This window comes from Mesoplodon bidens (assembly GCF_964165515.1).
Source record: "Mesoplodon bidens genome assembly, chromosome: X".
Lineage (NCBI taxonomy): Eukaryota > Metazoa > Chordata > Mammalia > Artiodactyla > Ziphiidae > Mesoplodon > Mesoplodon bidens.
The window spans coordinates 81,212,560-81,235,870 of record NC_138163.1 but is presented as its reverse complement, the minus strand read 5'-3'; the positions used below and the strand labels follow the sequence as shown (position 1 = coordinate 81,235,870).

Genomic DNA, 23,311 nt, shown 5'->3' with positions numbered 1-23,311 from the left:
GAGCAAACACACGGCTTGGTTACTATCATTTAAGGCTTGCTGGGTGAATTTTGTTAAAGCCTCTATATGAGTAATGATATCTTCTATTCCAAGTGTGGGAATAAATATTGCAGCCAAATAATCATACCATTGGAAAACTGATTGAACCCAACATGCCCACATTGAAAGCAGGATGACAGCGGCTGTTTTCAAGGCTACCTGTAGGTGACATTGAGCCTAAAGGAAACCAATTGTACACCTTCCTAACCAATCTGGGGAGATCCAAGGTCATAAATTTGTTGTATAAACCTATTGGGTCCTGTTAGAAGCTATCCCACAACTTTAACCTCTAGTGAAAACTGTCTTTCAGACATTGAAACATACACCCAAAGGTTATCAAATATTAGGTAGGATTCATTTGGGATTTAAAAACATTTACTAATGTGTATCTGAGGCCATCGTTCTGCAACTTGCAGTTTGAAGTCAGGAGGATGCTTTCTTCTTTTAGTGTCTCTCTTGTGGTTTGATGATTTTCCTCAGTGTTATGTTTGTGTTCCTTTCTCTCTAGTTTTGGTAGATCTATAGTAGGTCTTTGATTTATGGTTACCATGGAGTTCATTTATGTTGACCTATAACTATTTGATTGCAACCGATAGTCATATATGTTCAAACACATTCTGAAAGCTCTACATTTTTTACTCACCTCCCAGCATTTTGTGTTTTTGACGTCATATTTCACATCTCCATGTCTATCATTTAACTGTTTATTGTAGTTACAGTTGATTTTACAATTTTTGTCTTTTAACCTTTGTACTAGCTTATTTAACTGGTAAATACCCAGCCTTTATGATATAATTGCTTCACCAGTATATTTTCCCCGTCCTTTAATTTCTTATTTCCTGTTGTAGCCAGTGTTTTTTTTTTTTTTTTTTACTTCAAGAAGACCTTTTAACCCTTCTTGTAAGGTTGGTTTAGTATTGATGAACTCTTTTAATTTTTGCTTGTCTGAGAAGCCTTTATCTCTCCTTCAATTCTGAATGATAACCTTGTTGGGTAAAGTATCCTAGGTTGTAGGGTTTTCCCTCTCAGCACTTTAAATCTTATCATGCCACTCCCTTCTGACATGCAAAGTTTATGCAGAAAAATTAGCTGATAGGCTTATGGGACTTCCCTTGTATGTGACTCTTGTTTTGCTCTTGCTACCTTTAGAATTCTCTCTTTAACTTTTGCCCTTTTAATTATATGTCTTGATGTGGATGTGTATGGGTTCATTTTGTTTGGGACTCTCTGTGCTTCCACTGTGTTTCTTTCTTCAGATTAGGGAAGTTTTCAGCCATAATTTCATCAAATACATTTTCAACCCCTTTCTCTCTCTCTTCTCCTCTGGGACCCCTATAATGCAAATGTGAGTATGCTTGATGTTGTCCCACAGCTCCCTTAAATTATTCTCATTAAAAAAATTGTTTTTTGCACTTATGATTGAGTGATTTCCATTATTCTACTTTCCAGACTGCTTATGTGTTCTTCTCTGTCACCTAATCTGCTGTTAATTCCCTCTAGTGTATTTGTAATTTCAGTTATTATATTCGGCTCTGACTTGTCCTTTTTATATTTTCTAGTTCTTTGTTAAAAATTCTCACTGTTCATCTATTCTTTGCCCCAGTTCAGTTAGCATTCATATTACTACTGCTATGAACTCTTCATCAGTTAAATTATTTATCAGTTTCCTTAGGGTTTTTTTCAGCATCTTTTCTTGTCTTTAATTTGAAACATGTTCCCCTGTCTACTCATCTTTTTAAAACTTTCTCTGTCTCTATGAAATTAGGTGAGACAGTTATCTATCCCAGTCTTGAGGGTGTGTTCTTGTGTGGGACCATCCCTGTTCAGTCTGCACGTGCCCAGTGGCTCTGGAGGGAGAGCTAGATATGAAGTGAGCATGGGCTGCATCTTCCCCTAGGGCGTGGTGGCAGTCACTGCCTGGGTGGGAAACAGGTCTGGAGTTGAAGGGGCTAGAGCCAGAATAAGGTGTGAGCTGGGGCTGCTTCTCTGCTCAATGGCCCTCACTGCCCTTTCAGGTGTGGGGTTGGGACCTGAGGGGCCAGAGTTAAGAGCCCTGAGGAAGTTGGGTTTCTCCCAGGTGTGATGGCAGTCTCCACATTGGTCTGGGATATAGCCGGGTCCTGAGGGCTTGGGGCAGTATTTCTCTTCTGGTTTCACTTTTCCCCCAGTGTGCACACTGTGGTTAGAGGCTAGAGGGAATGGGCTCTGAGCCAGAGGGCTTCAGGCCGGAAGGGATGGTGCCATACCACTGAGCTGGTCCCATACCCTCCATAGTGTGCACAGGGAAGCGAGTTCCTGTGATGGTGGTCTCCAGCCTGTACTTAGCTTCACACTCTCCAGAGTGTCTGCAGGGACACAAGACCTGGAATGACTGTCTCTACAGGTTAGAGGCAGGTCGAAAGTCTACGCTGGCTCTGTTTCCTCAAAGTGCACACACACTCATTGGTAATGGCCTCAGCTCAGTGGGGAGCAGTGCCGAAGCAAGAGGGGCTAGAACATAAGCCTGGTACAGGCTGGACTGGGGGGGGGGCACTGGGTACATCCTAGGAATCCAGCCAGAAGCCTGGGCACCAATCAAGCCCACCATCTCCAGGGAGGGGTTTGAGTGGATTAAATCCCACGAATGTCCTTTTCTGACCCTGAGGTCTGTGACTGCCCCATCCCACATGTGGTCTGTCCACCTGAGCTCATGCCATGGACTCTGGGAGCGAGTCACTGTGAGAATATGGGGGAAGGGTGGACTCAAGTGCTCCCCATTGTCCAGGCGCAGTCACTCCTTACTTCCCATCCTCACTGCGCCCACCCTGCCCCTGTCCCAGGTAGCTCATGTTGGGTGGTCACATATATGGGTCCCCTGATTCTAAGATGAGCTACTCTGAGGAGCCACTCTTCCCAATCTCATTCCATCCACAGCCACAGTAGCTGTCAGACATCATAGGATCACAGAGTAGGATCGAGAGCCTCCTCCAGCGAATCCAACATTTCAAGCATCCCGACACCCTGTCGTGGGGTTTGGTGACTTCTGCATCCTCCCCCGCCTATGCTTTGGGAATTTAACGACAACCCTTGAACACAACAGATCCGACCCTTGCTTTTGCTCATTCAATGACTTACAGAACCTGGACTAGCCTCTACTCTCTTTACTCCCTGAATCACATCTTTCTCCCTCAAGGGAGATTATCCCTGATTACTTTTATTCACACACAGGGACACACAGTCACCAACCTTGAATGTCCTATTTACCATCATACCCCCTTTTGTGTAGTAAAATACCGGTCTTTTGGGAAGGGTGCCAGGCAGAATCGCCTCACTCAAACACAGATCTGTCCCTCTGAGTCTCAGGCTAGTACAGCCCTGGGTCCCAGCTGAGGGAAGGAAGTGCTCCCCAACCTCCAGTGAGGGGGAAATTGAACATGGAGCTCAGAGTCAATCTCGTGTGTCCTAAAGAGGCAGTCTGGGAGATTGAGCTGGGACACAGAAATATAATTTCCAGGAAAATGTGTCATGGGGCTGGTGGAAGAGTATTTGACAGGGACCATGCAAGAACACAGACCTACTAACCACACTTGCCATAGAACCTGACGGGCCAATTTCCACTCAAGGGTATAGAGACGACCAGGCTGGAGGAGGGTGGTCAGCTGGTGAGGGCAGGGAGGATGTGAATGCTTCCAGAGTGGAGCTCTGGAAGGGGGTCATGAGTTCCTGCTGATGGGGAGGGTGAATGGCAGAGATGAATGGGAACCACCAGACCCCAAAGGAGGAGGGTGGTTTGGAGAGAATTAGAAGAGGGCCTTCGGGGGCAAGGGAGGACGTGTCAATGTGGCCAGGGAGAGCACACAGAGGACCCAGACCTGAGGCACTCAGCTGGCTTGACTGCAGGGATGGTAGCAGAGGCTGGTCCAGAGTCCCCACCACAGGATGCGAAAGATACTGTTCTGGAAAAGGCTCTGACGTGGAGCAGTGCCGTGCCCCGGCCCCCTAACCCTACCCTTACCCCTCCAGAGAGAAGGCAGAACACATAATATGAGAGGTACTTTTTTTGGAAACTGCTGTGAAACTGGGGAGGGGGCAAAACAAGGGTAGAGGAAGCCCTAGCTGAGGCAGAACAGGAGGGAACGAGCTTGGCCACAGCTCCCGGGCTCCAAAGGTACCAGCTGCCCCTCCTGCAGGAAGACGATGGGCTCAACCTGTAAAACAGCAGAGTCAGGGAAGAGCCTCAAGCCAGGGCCGGCCCCCAGCCCTGCTCAACAGCCAGGACTGTGGGAAGGGGTACGGTGTGTGTAACACTCACTTCAAAGTTTCAGGATCGTGAGAGCCATGTCCTTCATGGTGTCTGCAACAGGGACAGGCATTAGTAGGCACTCCAGAGAGAGGGATATGGAAGCCCGTCCCCTATCCCCGTGAGGAACCGCGTAGCCCTGAAAGCTGAAACCCTCTCCAGACCCGATGCAAAGAGCTCTGGACCAGATCACTCCCCACCACCGGAATTGAATGTGGAACTGGTTCCTCAAGGGAAACAAAGTGTGCCAGCAGCTCTGATGCTGTGGGCCGTGCCACAACCAGTCAGATCCCGTCACACACACAAACAAACAATCCAACAAGAACCTTAGAAGCCACACCAAGCAGCAGTTCAAGGGAAAATCAACGAGGCATCTCTCAAAGTCCTATCAGAAGGAGATTCCCTAGGACTGGTCTGGTTGGCAAAGTGTGCATGCAGTCCAGACAGTACTTTGCTACTTGTACACACGCCCAGTTGTACATGCACAGCTGGCTCCAGGGCCAGGCCTGCTAGGTTCTCCTCGCCACAGGGATGTTGGTCCCTGCGAGGCCGACTGCACCTGCAGCCCACCCCCACCCCAGGTGCCCACCCGGGTTCTGAACTAAGACACCGCTCTCCGTCCCTGGTTCCTCATACCAAGTTTCTTCTTAAGGTTGTCTACTTCTCTCTGTAGCACGAGACACTAGGCCAGCAGACACAGGAGGAAGAGAAATGATTAGTATAATCTGGCCTCCTCTCTCCTCCACCTTCTCCTCTCCACTGGGCCCTGCACCCCAAAGCCGGGTGGCTAGAATGGCAAGCGCTCCTCAGTGGAAAGCAGGTGGGCTCCCTCCATGGGGTACGTGATGGGGGCAGGGGAGGGGTGGCCCCACACATGTCAGCTGAACTTGGACCCAGATCCCAGCCTCGAGTTTGGGCCTGCATTTCCAGGAGCCAGAGGAAGCATTACCCAAAGACAGCCCGGCATTCCCAGTGGCTGCTGCGGCATTTCCGGTCTTGGGGGATGGTCCAGTGGCTCCCAGTCACCTGAGAGGGAAAGGACACACAATCCAGCTTCGCAGGCTCCCAGTGAGGTGGAAAGGGCCAAGTGGGGTCTACGGTGAGGTGAGGCGGCACCACCCTCTGCTGGCGACCAGCCGCCCCTGCTCTGCCCAGAAGCCCGAACCTTCTCTCTGGGGCTGCCTCCGCTGTTACCCGGGGGCAGCCATTTCCCCATTGCATTGTGGTCCCCAAGCTATGTGCCTCTGGATTCGCCCCTCCCAGAGCTGCAGCCACAGCCAGCACGTGGGAGAGCAATGTGGGCGAAAAGGACTTAACAGAAAAGGCTGTTCCCCTGTAAATCTACACCCGGAGGAGCTGTGTGTGGCACTGCCACCGATCAGCCCTGCCGCACAAACCCCCCCCACAGGATGATGTGGCTCAAGGCCAGCCCTGCCAGCACCCCGTCTCCTGTGGGAGAAGCTGCCTGAGAGAATGGCTGTGCCCCCAACAGAGACAGAGCCAGAGGTTTCTGCCCTCCACCCCTCTCCCCTCCCCTCCTATCAAACCCACGACACTCACCTGAGGGGGCAGGCCCCCCGGGCATGACTTCTCCCTGGTTCAGGGCCAAGGGCTCTGAGTTTCTTGGATCTTGGGGGCCTCTGGTGTCGACCTCGCCACTGCTGGCTTTTCCACGATGCATGCGCGGATAAGATGTCCCTGGCCTGTGAGCTGGCAGCTGAAACAAAAATTTTTCACCGATTTGGACTAAGGAAGTCTGTCTGTGTGTGTGTTTGTGTGTGTGTGTGTGTGTGTGTGTGTGTGAGAGAGAGAGAGAGAGAGAGAGAGAGAGAGAGAGTGTTGTGTGATTTGGGCCGGGGTGAGGCAGGGAATTGGGAAGGGAATTGAAAGGCTGATCTCATTAGCACTTTCTCCCTCCGTCAGCCCCAGGCCAGCAGGCAGAGGTGATCTAGGGACAACAGTGGGGCACTGAGTAAGCCCAGGGCCCCTGCAAGGAAGGTCTGGGGAACACCTAGGAGATAGGATTCAGGAAGCTGGTGAGTCTAAATACTGAGGCTTTTCGGGGAAGCTTTTAAGGGATCCCCCGACCCAATTCAGCTACCAACCCTCCCTTCCATCCCAGCCCCAGTCTCTCAGAGGACGCTGGAAACAGGCCAAGGGTGGAGAACCAGGCCCAGCACACCCGAAGTGCTACCTTACTGTTTGTCCCTAGTAAAAGGAGCCCGATCAGGCATCATAATGACCCAGTGACCGAGGGGCACCCAATGACGACCCCTGAGGGGTGGACAGAGGCAGCATGGGTGAAGACGTGTGCTCTGGGTGCGGTGGGGGCGGGGAAGAGTGGGGAGAGAGGAGGAGCCTGGCCTACTCACTTGGCCCTTTGGGGCTGGGTCTCTATTTGGGTCCTTATCTTCTCCCGCCACAGCCTCAGACTCCCTTGTCCACGTGACCACGGATTTCTTCCCAGCGCTGGTGTGCTTGGCCTGTTTGGTTCCGGAAGGGCCCAAGGTATACCTCTTGGATCTCCCAAGCAGCGGAATACCAGAGACTGGGGGGAAGGTGGCCGGTTCCAGCGGAGGTGCCCAGATTCGCTGCCCCCAGGAAGGGAAGTTTTTCCCCAGGGCAAGTGTGGAGGCTCCCCCGAGGGATTTCTTCTCCTGGGTCCCCTTCTTCCTAGGAGTGACCTGCAGCAGGCCACCTGCCGTAGCAGCAGCAGCAGCAGCTCCCGGGGAGCTGGGCTTGCTGCTCCCGTCCCCCCAGAGCACGCTCTGCATTTTCTTAGGGGAAGAGATGCCCTGCTCTCCCACGCCCTGCCTTTCCACAACCGAAGAGAGTCCTCGCAGAGCCGAGGACAGGGAGGAGCCTGTCACGTGAAGGAAATTCTCCCTGACTTGGAAATTCGAGTGACTGGGAGTGTCCCCGGGATCCTCGGGTCTGCTGGGCTCGGCCTGGCCTCCTCCTCCGGGGTAAGTACTCACCGTCATCAGCTCTGTGTCACTGAACTCATCTGAGGACTCGGAGTCGGATAGCAGCAGGCCCAGGGCTTCCGCGGAGAAGCGCTGGCAATCCGCAGCCACGTTCAACCTACGCTTAGTGGCTCTCTTAGGCTCCCCCCAGGCCCGACCCGCTTCGGACCCATCGAGGTGGAAAGGGTCGGCCAGAGCCGGCGGCGCTTCCCCACAGCTCTGGGCGGTCGCTCCTGGACCGCCGGGACCCGCCTCGAGGCCGGCGGACACTTCCAAAGAGGCGCAGGGCTCCGCCAACGGGTATCTGCAGAAGCCCAGCGTGTCCCAGTCGTACAGCTGCTGCGTGGTGCCCGCCGCAGACTCCTCGGCCAGGTCAAGGAGGTCCCTCATGTCATCAGCCAGGGAGCCAGGTCGGCCTTCACGGCCACACAGCACCGGACCTCCCGCTTCTAGCATCTCCCACTCTGACTGGAAGCTCTTGGGATCCGGGCAGCTGCTCCCGCCCCCGCCGCTCGGCGGCTTCCTGGGCTCGGGGCCGCGGTCGGGTCCCCGCGGAACTGCGCGGCCGGCTGGGCGGACGCCGGCCCGCTCCCCGCCCCCTGGGCCGAAACCCGTTCCCCACACAGACACCTCATCTGGGGAGCTCATGTCGCGACCCAGGCGGCCGCGGAACCGGGGCGACTGTTGATGGCCCGAGTCGCGGTCGCGGTCACGGCGGACGAGGCGGGCGGCGCTCAGACGGCAGCGTCAACCACCTCAGGCGCTGCACGAGCTCGTCTCAAACGAAACGACGCGCCACTTTCAGCGCGCCTCTCACGCCTGCGACGCGGCCTCCTCATTGGTCCGGCCCCCGCCAACCAGCGGGCGCCTTGTTCGCCTGTCCCCTCGAGGCCTAACCAATGGGGTCGAGGGCCTCTGCTTTGCCCTCAAGCCCGTGGGCGGTCCGAGCAGTTGGCTGCTGAAGGGGATGGTGGGAGTGCTTCCCTCTGTCAAGACTCTCGGCCCGCCTCCTCCTGTCCCGCCTCCCCTTTCCGGTTAGAGTCACAGCTCTGAGCCTCCGTTTCCCATCTATACAGGGGGTCGGGGAGTGAGGGCGCCGGGCTCCAGGGGTGGTGAGGATGAAATGTCAAGATGGAGGCACTGGATGCCTAGCACGCGCCAAAAGCATTTGCCAGCCTCCCTTCCACCGCAAGCCTTACGACCCAACAGGAGAATGGGCACAGGAGTCCCGCAGTCAGTGATCAGGGGTCGGCCAGAGAGCAAAGGGATCGTATTTTCGTTCTGTAAGGTCTCTGTCTCAACTGCTCCATCAAATGTGGCTCAGCAAACGTCATTGGCAGGCAGGTTTGGCGGACAGACTGGGGTTGGCGGACAGATTGGGGTTGGCCTCGCTCCATCAGCCCTTCCCCCTCTCTGAGGCAAATTCAAAGAAGAAGAAATCGCAGTGGCCAGTTACACCCCAAAAGATGCTCGCCACCGCTGATCCTGGAGATGTGAACTAAAACCACGAATCGGGTTTCACACACTAGGTTGACAACCTTCAAAGAGCTTAACCATTCCGAGGGTGGGAGAGGTGAGGAGCAAACCCCTGTGGCGGTGGTGCAAGAGACCCATTTGGGAGGTAATTTGGCAGAATCCATTGAAAGCAACTTAGTGCCAGCACGGACTCTGTGCCTGGCACTCTTCTAAGCGCTGGGCATAAATAGTAATGCATCAGCGTGACACTCCTAGAACTATAGTACCAACTATTACTGGCCTCTTACCGGTGAGCAAACAGGCACTGAGAGGTTCAGCCACTGGCCCAAGGTCATTCGGCTCGTGGGGATCAGCGGCAGGATTGAAACCAATCAATCTGACTCCAGAGTCCTTGCTTTGAGCCGAAGACCTTAAAAAGGAAGAAAAAAAAATAGGTATTTCCTCTATGTTCCGGCAAGTCTGCTGCCTGGTACTTCTTCCGGAGACACGCTGGTACCTGTAGTGTACAGGAGCCCATGCACAAGGGTGTTGGTGATGGGAAAAACTGGGAGCACTCCAAATTCCCATCAGTAAGGAAATGGATGAATGCAACGTGGCTTAGCATCCAGTAGCATAAAGCGTGGCAGTCCAACGGAATGCATCAGGCCATTCTCACAGCTTTCGAAAGCACCTGCCTGACTTCAAACTGCAAGTTGCAGAACGATGGCTTTGGATTCACATTTGTAAGTTAAATCACTTGCGTGCGTGGGCACACACACACACCAGTCAATCCTACGTAATATATGAGAATTCATTTAAGTATATGTACAAGTATGTTTTAAAGTTTTGAAGGACGCACAACCAAGGCCTACCAGTTGTGATGGCGGTCGGTGTGGATAGCCAGGTGTCTCTCAATTTTTCTTGGAACTGTCAGTTCTCAGCTTCCCTGAGCTGAGCAGTACTGATGTCTGGGGAGTGGTGCCTCCCTTGGTTTCTCTATGGCCCATGGGTGTTAGAATTTCCCTTGTCTGCCACCCAACTCCTGCTCTGACACCCCTCCATTCCTCCCATACCTTCCTTCTGCTCCTTCCCGTTCATACTCCTCTGTCTTCAGTCACCTCTCTCTCCTGCATCCTGCTCTGGCTGACCTCCTGGAGAGTCCTGGCGTGTCTGAACCGCTGTTGCCTGTGGAACTCAAAGGCCCAGTTTTCTGGGCCTGAGTTTCTGCACCTGAGAAGCTGGCCATGCTGGAGAAGTTACAGAGCAGGGGAGACTGGGTGCACTGTAAATCTGCAATCCTCCTCCTCGAGCCTGCCCCCGATGGTGCCTGCCTGTTTGTGGATACCGCCCTCTTCCACTTCTCCCAGTGACTTTTTAAGGCATGGTGTGCTATTTCAAATATGTTAAAATGGATAAGGAAGGATATAGCAAAATCTCCTGCATCCACCAGCATCCTATGAAACATTACCAGTGGATCCAGTGGAAGCCTCCATCTTCCCTCTCACCATTTCCATTCCCTTCCTCCCTCCCCCATAGAGGGACTCCCGGAACTTCTCACCTTCTCCACTCTCTTCGTCCCTGTGGCTCTCCTACCTCCTCTTCCCATACATCCCATACGTCTCCAATGATGTCACTAATCTCTGCTTTACCCCGTTATGCTCACCAGGATCCAATACTGGCTTTGATGTACTCTCTTGGCCCAGGGTGGGAGCCAGTGGCAGAGGTTCCTTTTGGCCTTCCCCACCATGATAGCTCTTACTCCACAGACCAATGACCCAACGTGTAGGTCATTGCTCCAACTGCCAAGTGTATCACTTAGAATTATCAGCTTGGGGACTGGAGAAATGACCACTATGTTTGTCCAGGGACCCAGTCAGCTCACCGTGAACTGATCTCTATCCCCAACTCCTTTTACTGCCAGAACCTCATAAGCCCCACTCTAATGGGGCCCCATCATGACACTTTGGGCTTCCGGGATCAGTGTCAGCTCAGAAACTGTGTCCAGTAGTCCTAGATATGTCTGTGTCCGGTGCCAGTGTGCAGTCGCCCAAGCATCTAAGAAAAGTGCTGTGAACATTTGCATACAGATTTTTTGTGAATATAAGTTTTCATTTCTCTTGGGTAAATATCTAGGAGTTAACTTGCTGGATTGAATCGTTAGTGTATTTTTAACTGTTTCCAGAGAGTCTATACCATTTTTTGCATTCTCACCAGCAATGCAGGAGAGTTCTAGCTGTTCCTCAGTCTGTCTAGCACTTGGTATTGTCTGTATTTTGTTTTTATTTCAGCCATGTTTATAGCTATGTTGTCGTATTTCATTCTGGCTTTAGTTATGTCCCTAATGACTAATGAGGTGAAACATCTTCTCAGTAGCTTACTGACCATCCAGTAAGCACAATGTCAGTTCGATTTTTTTTTTTTTGCTCATTGTTTATTGTGTTGTTTGATTTCTCATTACTGAATATCGAATGTTCTTTATCTCTTTCGGATACAAGTTTTTTATCATGTGTGCTTTGCAAATATTGTTTCCCAGTCTGTGGCTTATGCTTTCAAAAACAAAGAAACAGACAAAACCCAAATAACACAATTTAAAAATGGACAAAGGAATTGATTAGATATTTCTCCAAAGAAGACACATAAATGGCCTACAGGTATATGAAAAATGCTCAACATCACTAGTCAACAGGGAAATGCAATTCAAAAGCACAATGAGTTATCACCTCACAACTGCTAACATGGCCAGTATTGAAAAAAAAACAACTCAAAATAGCAAGTGTTGGCAAGGTAGTGAAGAAAATGAATTCCTTGTGCATTGCTGGTGGGAGTGTAAAATTGTGCACCCGCCATGGAAAACAGTATGGAAGTTCCTAAAAAAATAAAAATAGAACTCCCATATGATCCAGCATTCTCACTTCCGTATATTTACATTTACATTACAAAATAATTGAAATCAGGATCTTGCATAGATTATTGCACTCCCATGTTCACTGTACCACTATTCACAATAGCCAAGGGGTGAGGACAACCTAAATATCTATCAACAGGTGAATAGATAAAAGGTGGTATATATAATGTATACATATAACCGAATATTATTCAGCCTTTAAAAAGAAGGAAATCTTGCTATATGCTGTAGTATGGATGAACTTTGAGGATATTATACTAAGTGAAGCAAGCCACTCACAAAGGACAAATACAGCATGTTTCCACTTATATGGGGTACCTAAAGTAGTCAAACTCTTAGAAGCAGAAAGTAGAATCCTGGTTGCCAAAGGTTTGGGTGAGGGGGAAACGGGGAGTTGTTGTTCCATGAGTATAGATTTGCAGTCATGCAAGATGAAGAATTCCGGAGATCTGATTGCAACAATGTTCATATAGTTAACCACACTGTACACTAAAAAATTGTTAATAAGGTAGGTTTCCTAGTCTGTGTTTTTGCAATAAAAATGAATTAAGAAATAAAATGCCTTATTCAATGGCTTTTCGTATATTCACAGTTGTGCATCTGTCACAATCAATTTTAGGATATTTTTGTTAGCCCAAGAAGACGCCTTGTATCCCTTACCCAACACCCCGAACCCCCCAACCCACCCCCAGCCCTATAGGCAAGTAATAAACTACTTTCTGTCTCTATGATTTGCCTATTTAGGAAATTTTGTATAAATGGAATCACACAATATATAGTACATGTTGTCTGGCTTCTTTCACTTAATGTAATGTTTTCGAGGTTCACCCATGTTGTAGCATGCATCAGTACTTCAGTTATTTGTATTGCCAAATAATATTCCATGGTATGGGTATACCACATTCTATTTATACATTCATCAGTTTATGGGCATTTGGGTTGTGTTTAGTTTGGGCATGTTATGGATTATATTCCCAAACTCAATGCTGTTAAGCATATTCATATACATTTTGAGTTCATGAGTTTTTGTGTGAACATATGTTTTCAGTTCTCTTCGGTAGATCCCTAGGAATGGACATTCTGGATCATATGGTAACTCTATGTTTAACTTTTTAAGAAAACACCAGAATATTTTCCAAAAAGATTCAACTAGTTTACATTATCACCAGAAGTGTATGAGGATTCAAATTTCTCCAAATCCAAATATTTGTTATTATCTGTATTTTGGATTATAGCCATCCTATTGTTTTGGCAACATGGTATCTCATTATGGTTTTGATTTATATTTCCCTACTGACTAGTGGCTGTGAACATCCTTTCATATGCTTATTAACCATTTCTATACCTTCTTTGGTTAAATGTCTATACAAATCTTTTACCCAATTTTTTAATGGGGTCATTTTCTTATTTATTTATTATTCTTATTCTTTATTCTGCATACAAGTTCTTTGTTAGATCTGTGACTTTCAAATATTTTCTCCCAGTCTGTACCTTGTCTTTTCATTTTCTGAATAGTGCCTTCTGAAGCATAAATGTTTTAAATTTTGACGAAGTCCAATTTATCAAGTTTTTCTTTTGTGGATCATGCTTTTGGTGTTGTATCTAAGAAATCATCGCCTAGCTCATGCGTACAAATATTTTTCTCCTAGGGTTTCTTTTAACAGATTTATAGTTGTAGGTTTTACTTTTAAGTCTCTGGTCCATTTTGCATTAAGTTTTGTGTGTGCTGTGAAGTAAGGCTCGAAGTTTGTAGTTTTGCATGATATCCAGTTGTGCCAGCACCATATGTTGAAAAGACTATCCTTTCCCCATTGAATTGAAAATCATTGACCATAAATATAAGGAGAGTTCGTTATTTCTAACCTCTCGATTCTGTTCCAGTGATCTATCTCTATGTCGGTATCACACTAACTTGATTACCTTTATTTTTATCGTAAGTTTTGAAATCAGAAGGTGGAATCTTCCAAGTTTGTTCTTTTTTGAAGTAGTTTTGGATATTCTGTTTTGTTTTGTTTTTCATTTCCATATGAATTTTCTGGATCAGCCTGTGAGTTTCTACAAAGAAAGCCTGCTGAAATTTCGATAGAGATTGAATTGAATCTATATGTCAGTTTGGGGAGAATTACCATATAAATATTGAGTCTTACAACCATGAACATGCAATGCCTTTCCATTTATTTAGATCATCTTTAATTTCTCTCAACAAACATCAATTTGTGTTTCTCAGTGCATAAGTATTACATTTGGTTTGTTAAATATATGCCTAAGCATTTAATTCTTTTTGATGCTATTGTAGCTAGAATTAAGTGTTCCTTGATTTCATTTTTGGATTATTTGCTACATGTATATAGCAATAAAATTTGTTTTATGTATTACTCTTGTATTCTGTGATCTGTTGAACTTCTTTATTAGTTCTACCGTTAGATCCGTTTTTGTGGATTCCTTAGGATTGTCTGCATATGAAATCATGTCATCTGAGAATAAAAAAAGACTCCCTTTTTATTTCCTATCTGGATGACTTTTAGTTCTTCTTCTTCCCTGTTTGAACTGGCTCAAACTTCCAGTGCAATAATGAATAAAAGTAGTGAGCATGTCTTTGTTGCTGACTTTAGGGAAAAGGTATGCAGTCTTTCACTACTGAATATGATGTTAGCTGTAGGTTTTTCATAGATATCCTTTATGATGCTGAAGAAATTTCTTTCTATTCCTAGTTTTTTTAAATTGTTTTTATCATGAAAGGTGGTGGAATTTTGTCACATGCTCTTTCTGTGTCAGTTAATATGATAATGTTTCAGTGCTTTCTTCTTTTAAAATAGTGTGTTACATAAATTGATTTTTAGATGTTAAACCAACCTTGTATTTCTAGAATAAATCCCACTTGGTTATGGTATATAATCCTTTTTATATGTTTCTGAATTCCGTTTGTTAATATTTTCTTGAGGGTTATTTCATCTATATTCATGAGAAAGATTGGTATGCAATTTTCTTTATTTTGGATGTCTTTGTGTGTTTTGGGCATCAGGGTAATTGTGCTGGTCTCAGCCAATCGACAGTGATACTGTCAGCTAGAAATACCTGGAGGCACTTACCTGTACTCCAAGGCGAGCCCCCACAGATATTTCCCCTTTCAGAACCAATGTTGTGGTTGAACTAGCCCTTGTGGTTCTTATTATAATTGCAAGAGGCACCTCAGCAATAACCTTTAGGAGACTTTGTAAGGACGAAGTTTATTACTCATAAGTCATGGAGGGTACATGGCATGCCTTGGACCACACAGAAAGGTTGTGGGTGGAGAAAGAGAGCTGGGACCTGGGGTTATGTATGTATCGGGGTCAAGAGTGAGGGGCCTAGGGTTTCTCAGATTCACTCTTTATCGATGAACTTAACACAGAATGGGAATTAAAGCACAAGAAGGGAAAAACAAGCAGCCAAAGGGTCAGTTATCTAAGTCAATCAGAGATCTCTAAAACAAAGGAAACTTCAGGGGTGTGGTGGCCTGGCTCTTTACCTAGTCGTGTAGCTGGCAATTTGTTCTTTTTGATATAGCTGTCTTTGAAGTGGTGCCTCAGCAATCAAAAGCTTAATGTCAGGCACTTGCATTACAATTAAGAAAAAAAAAACTGTCAGAGGCTCACACTACAGTAATATTGGCCTACTAGAGCTATTTTGAAAGTATTCATTCCTCTTCTATTTTCTGGAAGAATTTCTGGAGTGTTGCTATTATTTCCATCTGAAATGTTTGATAGCATTCAGCAGTGATGCCATCTGGACAGGAGCATCATTGTGGGAATATTTTTAATTATTAATTTAATTGATTGTCTATTATTGAGTCTGTTTTGAAGTTTGTGTCTCTCTACAAATGTTTTCATTGCATATATGTGTCTAATTTGTTGGTATAAAATTTTTCATACTATTTTCTTATGTTTTTTTAAATTCAATAGGCTCAATGGTGATGTCTCCCTTTTCAGCCCTGATTTTAGTGATTCCTTAGGAATCTTTTTTTTTTTCTTGGTCTGTCTGCCTAAGGTTTGTGATTTGTTATCTTTTTAAAAAACCATCTTTTGGTTTCATTGTGTTGTCCAAAAAAATTAATCAAGAGTCAATCGAAGAAAAATGGAAATTTTTATTTGAGCCAACCTGAGGACTATAACCTGGGAGACAATCTTCAGAAAACTCTGAGGACTGTTCCACCCATTGGAGGTAAAACCGTGATATAAGTTTTTGAGACAAAGTAGCATATTAATAGTTTACATAGTCCAACAAGGCGAGTAGTGGGTATTAATGAGGCATTACAGGATTGAGAAAGGAAAGTTACCTCTTAAGGAGTTACCTCGCTGATTCCAGGAGGAAATTTCTTTTTCTTCTCTTTTTCTTTATTTTCTTTCTTTCTTTCTTTCTTTCTTTCTTTCTTTCTTTTTTTTCTTTTTTTTGGTGTGTGGGCATTCCTGTATCTTTTAAGGGGATCTAGTTAATGTATAATGTGATGCACAAATCACACTAAAGGGGAGGGTGTAGTGGCTCAAATGGGCAGAGAGAGAATTTTATGTTTAAAATGTTTCTTGTCCTGCCTGAAAATAATTTTATTTCAGTAATTCCACTTTTGATCATTAATCTTTCAATAGAAAGCATTAGGTGATCAAGTATTTGGTCCCTAAATGCTAGGGTGGTTCTTTACGTGCCTTGGGTCCATCATGTCCCTCGATGCTGGGTCCTAATAGCCCGGTTCTTTCTTTCCTTTTAGGGGGTGGTACTAGTAAGATGTCTGGCAAGGACTAACGGCCAATTCCAAGTTGTCCAATAGGACTTGCACCAATTTTACCTTGCATGTGCATTGTGCATGTCCATTATTTTATAGAGAACTATAGATGTGATCAATAGTTTCCAGTTGTTTAGATATCATTATCTTAGTAGGAGCAGGTGATACACAGTGCAAAAAACAAGAAACTAAAACTTTATAAGTTACACAAACTGTAATCAAAGTTGGAAATAGGAGCAACAATATCATTAGTAAAGATTTAAGCCAATATCCTCTTGAACCATACCATTTTCCTAGCATTTCCCTTAAACTGGGAAGATGATCATTCAGAGTGGAAATCCAATTTTTCATACGCATCATAAGCGGGGGTTGCATTAGAAGACTCATCAGGTATAAAAACAAAACGTTCACTATGTATTACAGCATAAGCTCCCCCTTGGGAAGCTGTTAGAATATTGAGGGCCATGCAATTCTGTAGGACTGCTTTTCTCATCATGGAAATTTCTGAACTGAGCAAACACACGGCTTGGTTACTATCATTTAAGGCTTGCTGGGTGAATTTTGTTAAAGCCTCTATATGAGTAATGATATCTTCTATTCCAAGTGTGGGAATAAATATTGCAGCCAAATAATCATACCATTGGAAAACTGATTGAACCCAACATGCCCACATTGAAAGCAGGATGACAGCGGCTGTTTTCAAGGCTACCTGTAGGTGACATTGAGCCTAAAGGAAACCAATTGTACACCTTCCTAACCAATCTGGGGAGATCCAAGGTCATAAATTTGTTGTATAAACCTATTGGGTCCTGTTAGAAGCTATCCCACAACTTTAACCTCTAGTGAAAACTGTCTTTCAGACATTGAAACATACACCCAAAGGTTATCAAATATTAGGTGGGATTCATTTGGGATTTAAAAACATTTACTAATGTGTATCTGAGGCCATCGTTCTGCAACTTGCAGTTTGAAGTCAGGAGGATGCTTTCTTCTTTTAGTGTCTCTCTTGTGGTTTGATGATTTTCCTCAGTGTTATGTTTGTGTTCCTTTCTCTCTAGTTTTGGTAGATCTATAGTAGGTCTTTGATTTATGGTTACCATGGAGTTCATTTATGTTGACCTATAACTATTTGATTGCAACCGATAGTCATATATGTTCAAACACATTCTGAAAGCTCTACATTTTTTACTCACCTCCCAGCATTTTGTGTTTTTGACGTCATATTTCACATCTCCATGTCTATCATTTAAATGTTTATTGTAGTTACAGTTGATTTTACAATTTTTGTCTTTTAACCTTTGTACTAGCTTATTTAACTGGTAAATACCCAGCCTTTATGATATAATTGCTTCACCAGTATATTTTCCCCGTCCTTTAATTTCTTATTTCCTGTTGTAGCCAGTGTTTTTTTTTTTTTTTTTACTTCAAGAAGACCTTTTAACCCTTCTTGTAAGGTTGGTTTAGTATTGATGAACTCTTTTAATTTTTGCTTGTCTGAGAAGCCTTTATCTCTCCTTCAATTCTGAATGATAACCTTGTTGGGTAAAGTATCCTAGGTTGTAGGGTTTTCCCTCTCAGCACTTTAAATCTTATCATGCCACTCCCTTCTGACATGCAAAGTTTATGCAGAAAAATTAGCTGATAGGCTTATGGGACTTCCCTTGTATGTGACTCTTGTTTTGCTCTTGCTACCTTTAGAATTCTCTCTTTAACTTTTGCCCTTTTAATTATATGTCTTGATGTGGATGTGTATGGGTTCATTTTGTTTGGGACTCTCTGTGCTTCCTCTGTGTTTCTTTCTTCAGATTAGGGAAGTTTTCAGCCATAATTTCATCAAATACATTTTCAACCCCTTTCTCTCTCTCTTCTCCTCTGGGACCCCTATAATGCAAATGTGAGTATGCTTGATGTTGTCCCACAGCTCCCTTAAATTATTCTCATTAAAAAAATTGTTTTTTGCACTTATGATTGAGTGATTTCCATTATTCTACTTTCCAGACTGCTTATGTGTTCTTCTCTGTCACCTAATCTGCTGTTAATTCCCTCTAGTGTATTTGTAATTTCAGTTATTATATTCGGCTCTGACTTGTCCTTTTTATATTTTCTAGTTCTTTGTTAAAAATTCTCACTGTTCATCTATTCTTTGCCCCAGTTCAGTTAGCATTCATATTACTACTGCTATGAACTCTTCATCAGTTAAATTATTTATCAGTTTCCTTAGGGTTTTTTTCAGCATCTTTTCTTGTCTTTAATTTGAAACATGTTCCCCTGTCTACTCATCTTTTTAAAACTTTCTCTGTCTCTATGAAATTAGGTGAGACAGTTATCTATCCCAGTCTTGAGGGTGTGTTCTTGTGTGGGACCATCCCTGTTCAGTCTGCACGTGCCCAGTGGCTCTGGAGGGAGAGCTAGATATGAAGTGAGCATGGGCTGCATCTTCCCCTAGGGCGTGGTGGCAGTCACTGCCTGGGTGGGAAACAGGTCTGGAGTTGAAGGGGCTAGAGCCAGAATAAGGTGTGAGCTGGGGCTGCTTCTCTGCTCAATGGCCCTCACTGCCCTTTCAGGTGTGGGGTTGGGACCTGAGGGGCCAGAGTTAAGAGCCCTGAGGAAGTTGGGTTTCTCCCAGGTGTGATGGCAGTCTCCACATTGGTCTGGGATATAGCCGGGTCCTGAGGGCTTGGGGCAGTATTTCTCTTCTGGTTTCACTTTTCCCCCAGTGTGCACACTGTGGTTAGAGGCTAGAGGGAATGGGCTCTGAGCCAGAGGGCTTCAGGCCGGAAGGGATGGTGCCATACCACTGAGCTGGTCCCATACCCTCCATAGTGTGCACAGGGAAGCGAGTTCCTGTGATGGTGGTCTCCAGCCTGTACTTAGCTTCACACTCTCCAGAGTGTCTGCAGGGACACAAGACCTGGAATGACTGTCTCTACAGGTTAGAGGCAGGTCGAAAGTCTACGCTGGCTCTGTTTCCTCAAAGTGCACACACACTCATTGGTAATGGCCTCAGCTCAGTGGGGAGCAGTGCCGAAGCAAGAGGGGCTAGAACATAAGCCTGGTACAGGCTGGACTGGGGGGGGGGCACTGGGTACATCCTAGGAATCCAGCCAGAAGCCTGGGCACCAATCAAGCCCACCATCTCCAGGGAGGGGTTTGAGTGGATTAAATCCCACGAATGTCCTTTTCTGACCCTGAGGTCTGTGACTGCCCCATCCCACATGTGGTCTGTCCACCTGAGCTCATGCCATGGACTCTGGGAGCGAGTCACTGTGAGAATATGGGGGAAGGGTGGACTCAAGTGCTCCCCATTGTCCAGGCGCAGTCACTCCTTACTTCCCATCCTCACTGCGCCCACCCTGCCCCTGTCCCAGGTAGCTCATGTTGGGTGGTCACATATATGGGTCCCCTGATTCTAAGATGAGCTACTCTGAGGAGCCACTCTTCCCAATCTCATTCCATCCACACCCACAGTAGCTGTCAGACATCATAGGATCACAGAGTAGGATCGAGAGCCTCCTCCAGCGAATCCAACATTTCGAGCATCCCGACACCCTGTCGTGGGGTTTGGTGACTTCTGCATCCTCCCCCGCCTATGCTTTGGGAATTTAACGACAACCCTTGAACACAACAGATCCGACCCTTGCTTTTGCTCATTCAATGACTTACAGAACCTGGACTAGCCTCTACTCTCTTTACTCCCTGAATCACATCTTTCTCCCTCAAGGGAGATTATCCCTGATTACTTTTATTCACACACAGGGACACACAGTCACCAACCTTGAATGTCCTATTTACCATCATACCCCCTTTTGTGTAGTAAAATACCGGTCTTTTGGGAAGGGTGCCAGGCAGAATCGCCTCACTCAAACACAGATCTGTCCCTCTGAGTCTCAGGCTAGTACAGCCCTGGGTCCCGGCTGAGGGAAGGAAGTGCTCCCCAACCTCCAGTGAGGGGGAAATTGAACATGGAGCTCAGAGTCAATCTCGTGTGTCCTAAAGAGGCAGTCTGGGAGATTGAGCTGGGACACAGAAATATAATTTCCAGGAAAATGTGTCATGGGGCTGGTGGAAGAGTATTTGACAGGGACCATGCAAGAACACAGACCTACTAACCACACTTGCCATAGAACCTGACGGGCCAATATCCACTCAAGGGTATAGAGACGACCAGGCTGGAGGAGGGTGGTCAGCTGGTGAGGGCAGGGAGGATGTGAATGCTTCCAGAGTGGAGCTCTGGAAGGGGGTCATGAGTTCCTGCTGATGGGGAGGGTGAATGGCAGAGATGAATGGGAACCACCAGACCCCAAAGGAGGAGGGTGGTTTGGAGAGAATTAGAAGAGGGCCTTCGGGGGCAAGGGAGGACGTGCCAATGTGGCCAGGGAGAGCACACAGACGACCCAGACCTGGGGCAGTCCGCTGACTTGACTGCAGGGATGGTAGCAGAGGCTGGTCCAGAGTCCCCACCACAGGATGCGACAGATACTGTTCTGGAAAAGGCTCTGACGTGGAGCAGTGCCCCGCCCCGGCCCCCTAACCCTACCCCTACCCCTCGAGAGAGAAGGCAGAACACATAATATGAGAGGTACTTTTTTTGGAAACTGCTGTGAAACTGGGGAGGGGGCAAAACAAGGGTAGAGGAAGCCCTAGCTGAGGCAGAACAGGAGGGAACGAGCTTGGCCACAGCTCCCGGGCTCCAAAGGTACCAGCTGCCCCTCCTGAAGGAAGACGATGGGCTCAACCTGTAAAACAGCAGAGTCAGGGAAGAGCCTCAAGCCAGGGCCGGCCCCCAGCCCTGCTCAACAGCCAGGACTGTGGGAAGGGGTACGGTGTGTGTAACACTCACTTCAAAGTTTCAGGATCTTGAGAGCCATGTCCTTCATGGTGTCTGCAACAGGGACAGGCATTAGTAGGCACTCCAGAGAGAGGGATATGGAAGCCCGTCCCCTATCCCCGTGAGGAACCGCGTAGCCCTGAAAGCTGAAACCCTCTCCAGACCCGATGCAAAGAGCTCTGGACCAGATCACTCCCCACCACCGGAATTGAATGTGGAACTGGTTCCTCAAGGGAAACAAAGTGTGCCAGCAGCTCTGATGCTGTGGGCCGTGCCACAACCAGTCAGATCCCGTCACACACACAAACAAACAATCCAACAAGAACCTTAGAAGCCACACCAAGCAGCAGTTCAAGGGAAAATCAACGAGGCATCTCTCAAAGTCCTATCAGAAGGAGATTCCCTAGGACTGGTCTGGTTGGCAAAGTGTGCATGCAGTCCAGACAGTACTTTGCTACTTGTACACACGCCCAGTTGTACATGCACAGCTGGCTCCAGGGCCAGGCCTGCTAGGTTCTCCTCGCCACAGGGATGTTGGTCCCTGCGAGGCCGACTGCACCTGCAGCCCACCCCCACCCCAGGTGCCCACCCGGGTTCTGAACTAAGACACCGCTCTCCGTCCCTGGTTCCTCATACCAAGTTTCTTCTTAAGGTTGTCTACTTCTCTCTGTAGCACGAGACACTAGGCCAGCAGACACAGGAGGAAGAGAAATGATTAGTATAATCTGGCCTCCTCTCTCCTCCACCTTCTCCTCTCCACTGGGCCCTGCACCCCAAAGCCGGGTGGCTAGAATGGCAAGCGCTCCTCAGTGGAAAGCAGGTGGGCTCCCTCCATGGGGTACGTGATGGGGGCAGGGGAGGGGTGGCCCCACACATGTCAGCTGAACTTGGACCCAGATCCCAGCCTCGAGTTTGGGCCTGCATTTCCAGGAGCCAGAGGAAGCATTACCCAAAGACAGCCCGGCATTCCCAGTGGCTGCTGCGGCATTTCCGGTCTTGGGGGATGGTCCAGTGGCTCCCAGTCACCTGAGAGGGAAAGGACACACAATCCAGCTTCGCAGGCTCCCAGTGAGGTGGAAAGGGCCAAGTGGGGTCTACGGTGAGGTGAGGCGGCACCACCCTCTGCTGGCGACCAGCCGCCCCTGCTCTGCCCAGAAGCCCGAACCTTCTCTCTGGGGCTGCCTCCGCTGTTACCCGGGGGCAGCCATTTCCCCATTGCATTGTGGTCCCCAAGCTATGTGCCTCTGGATTCGCCCCTCCCAGAGCTGCAGCCACAGCCAGCACGTGGGAGAGCAATGTGGGCGAAAAGGACTTAACAGAAAAGGCTGTTCCCCTGTAAATCTACACCCGGAGGAGCTGTGTGTGGCACTGCCACCGATCAGCCCTGCCGCACAAACCCCCCACACAGGATGATGTGGCTCAAGGCCAGCCCTGCCAGCACCCCGTCTCCTGTGGGAGAAGCTGCCTGAGAGAACGGCTGTGCCCCCAACAGAGACAGAGCCAGAGGTTTCTGCCCTCCACCCCTCTCCCCTCCCCTCCTATCAAACCCACGACACTCACCTGAGGGGGCAGGCCCCCCGGGCATGACTTCTCCCTGGTTCAGGGCCAAGGGCTCTGAGTTTCTTGGATCTTGGGGGCCTCTGGTGTCGACCTCGCCACTGCTGGCTTTTCCACGATGCATGCGTGGATAAGATGTCCCTGGCCTGTGAGCTGGCAGCTGAAACAAAAATTTTTCACCGATTTGGACTAAGGAAGTCTGTCTGTGTGTGTGTTTGTGTGTGTGTGTGTGTGTGTGTGTGTGTGTGAGAGAGAGAGAGAGAGAGAGAGAGAGAGAGAGAGAGAGAGAGAGTGTTGTGTGATTTGGGCCGGGGTGAGGCAGGGAATTGGGAAGGGAATTGAAAGGCTGATCTCATTAGCACTTTCTCCCTCCGTCAGCCCCAGGCCAGCAGGCAGAGGTGATCTAGGGACAACAGTGGGGCACTGAGTAAGCCCAGGGCCCCTGCAAGGAAGGTCTGGGGAACACCTAGGAGATAGGATTCAGGAAGCTGGTGAGTCTAAATACTGAGGCTTTTCGGGGAAGCTT

The 23,311-nt window shown here is 47.6% G+C and overlaps 1 protein-coding gene across 1 annotated transcript; it reads right to left on the bottom strand.

Moving 5' to 3' along the window:
• Positions 1 to 6,544: 6,544 nt before the first annotated feature.
• LOC308609379 (uncharacterized protein CXorf49 homolog) lies at positions 6,545 to 22,444 on the bottom strand (the record flags this gene model as incomplete). The annotated part of the gene is made up of 4 exons (XM_081223060.1): positions 6,545 to 6,592; positions 6,691 to 8,017; positions 22,178 to 22,254; positions 22,394 to 22,444. The coding sequence occupies 4 exons, from the start codon at positions 22,442 to 22,444 to the stop codon at positions 6,545 to 6,547; spliced, it is 1,503 nt and encodes a 500-aa protein (XP_081079186.1).
• Positions 22,445 to 23,311: the final 867 nt, after the last annotated feature.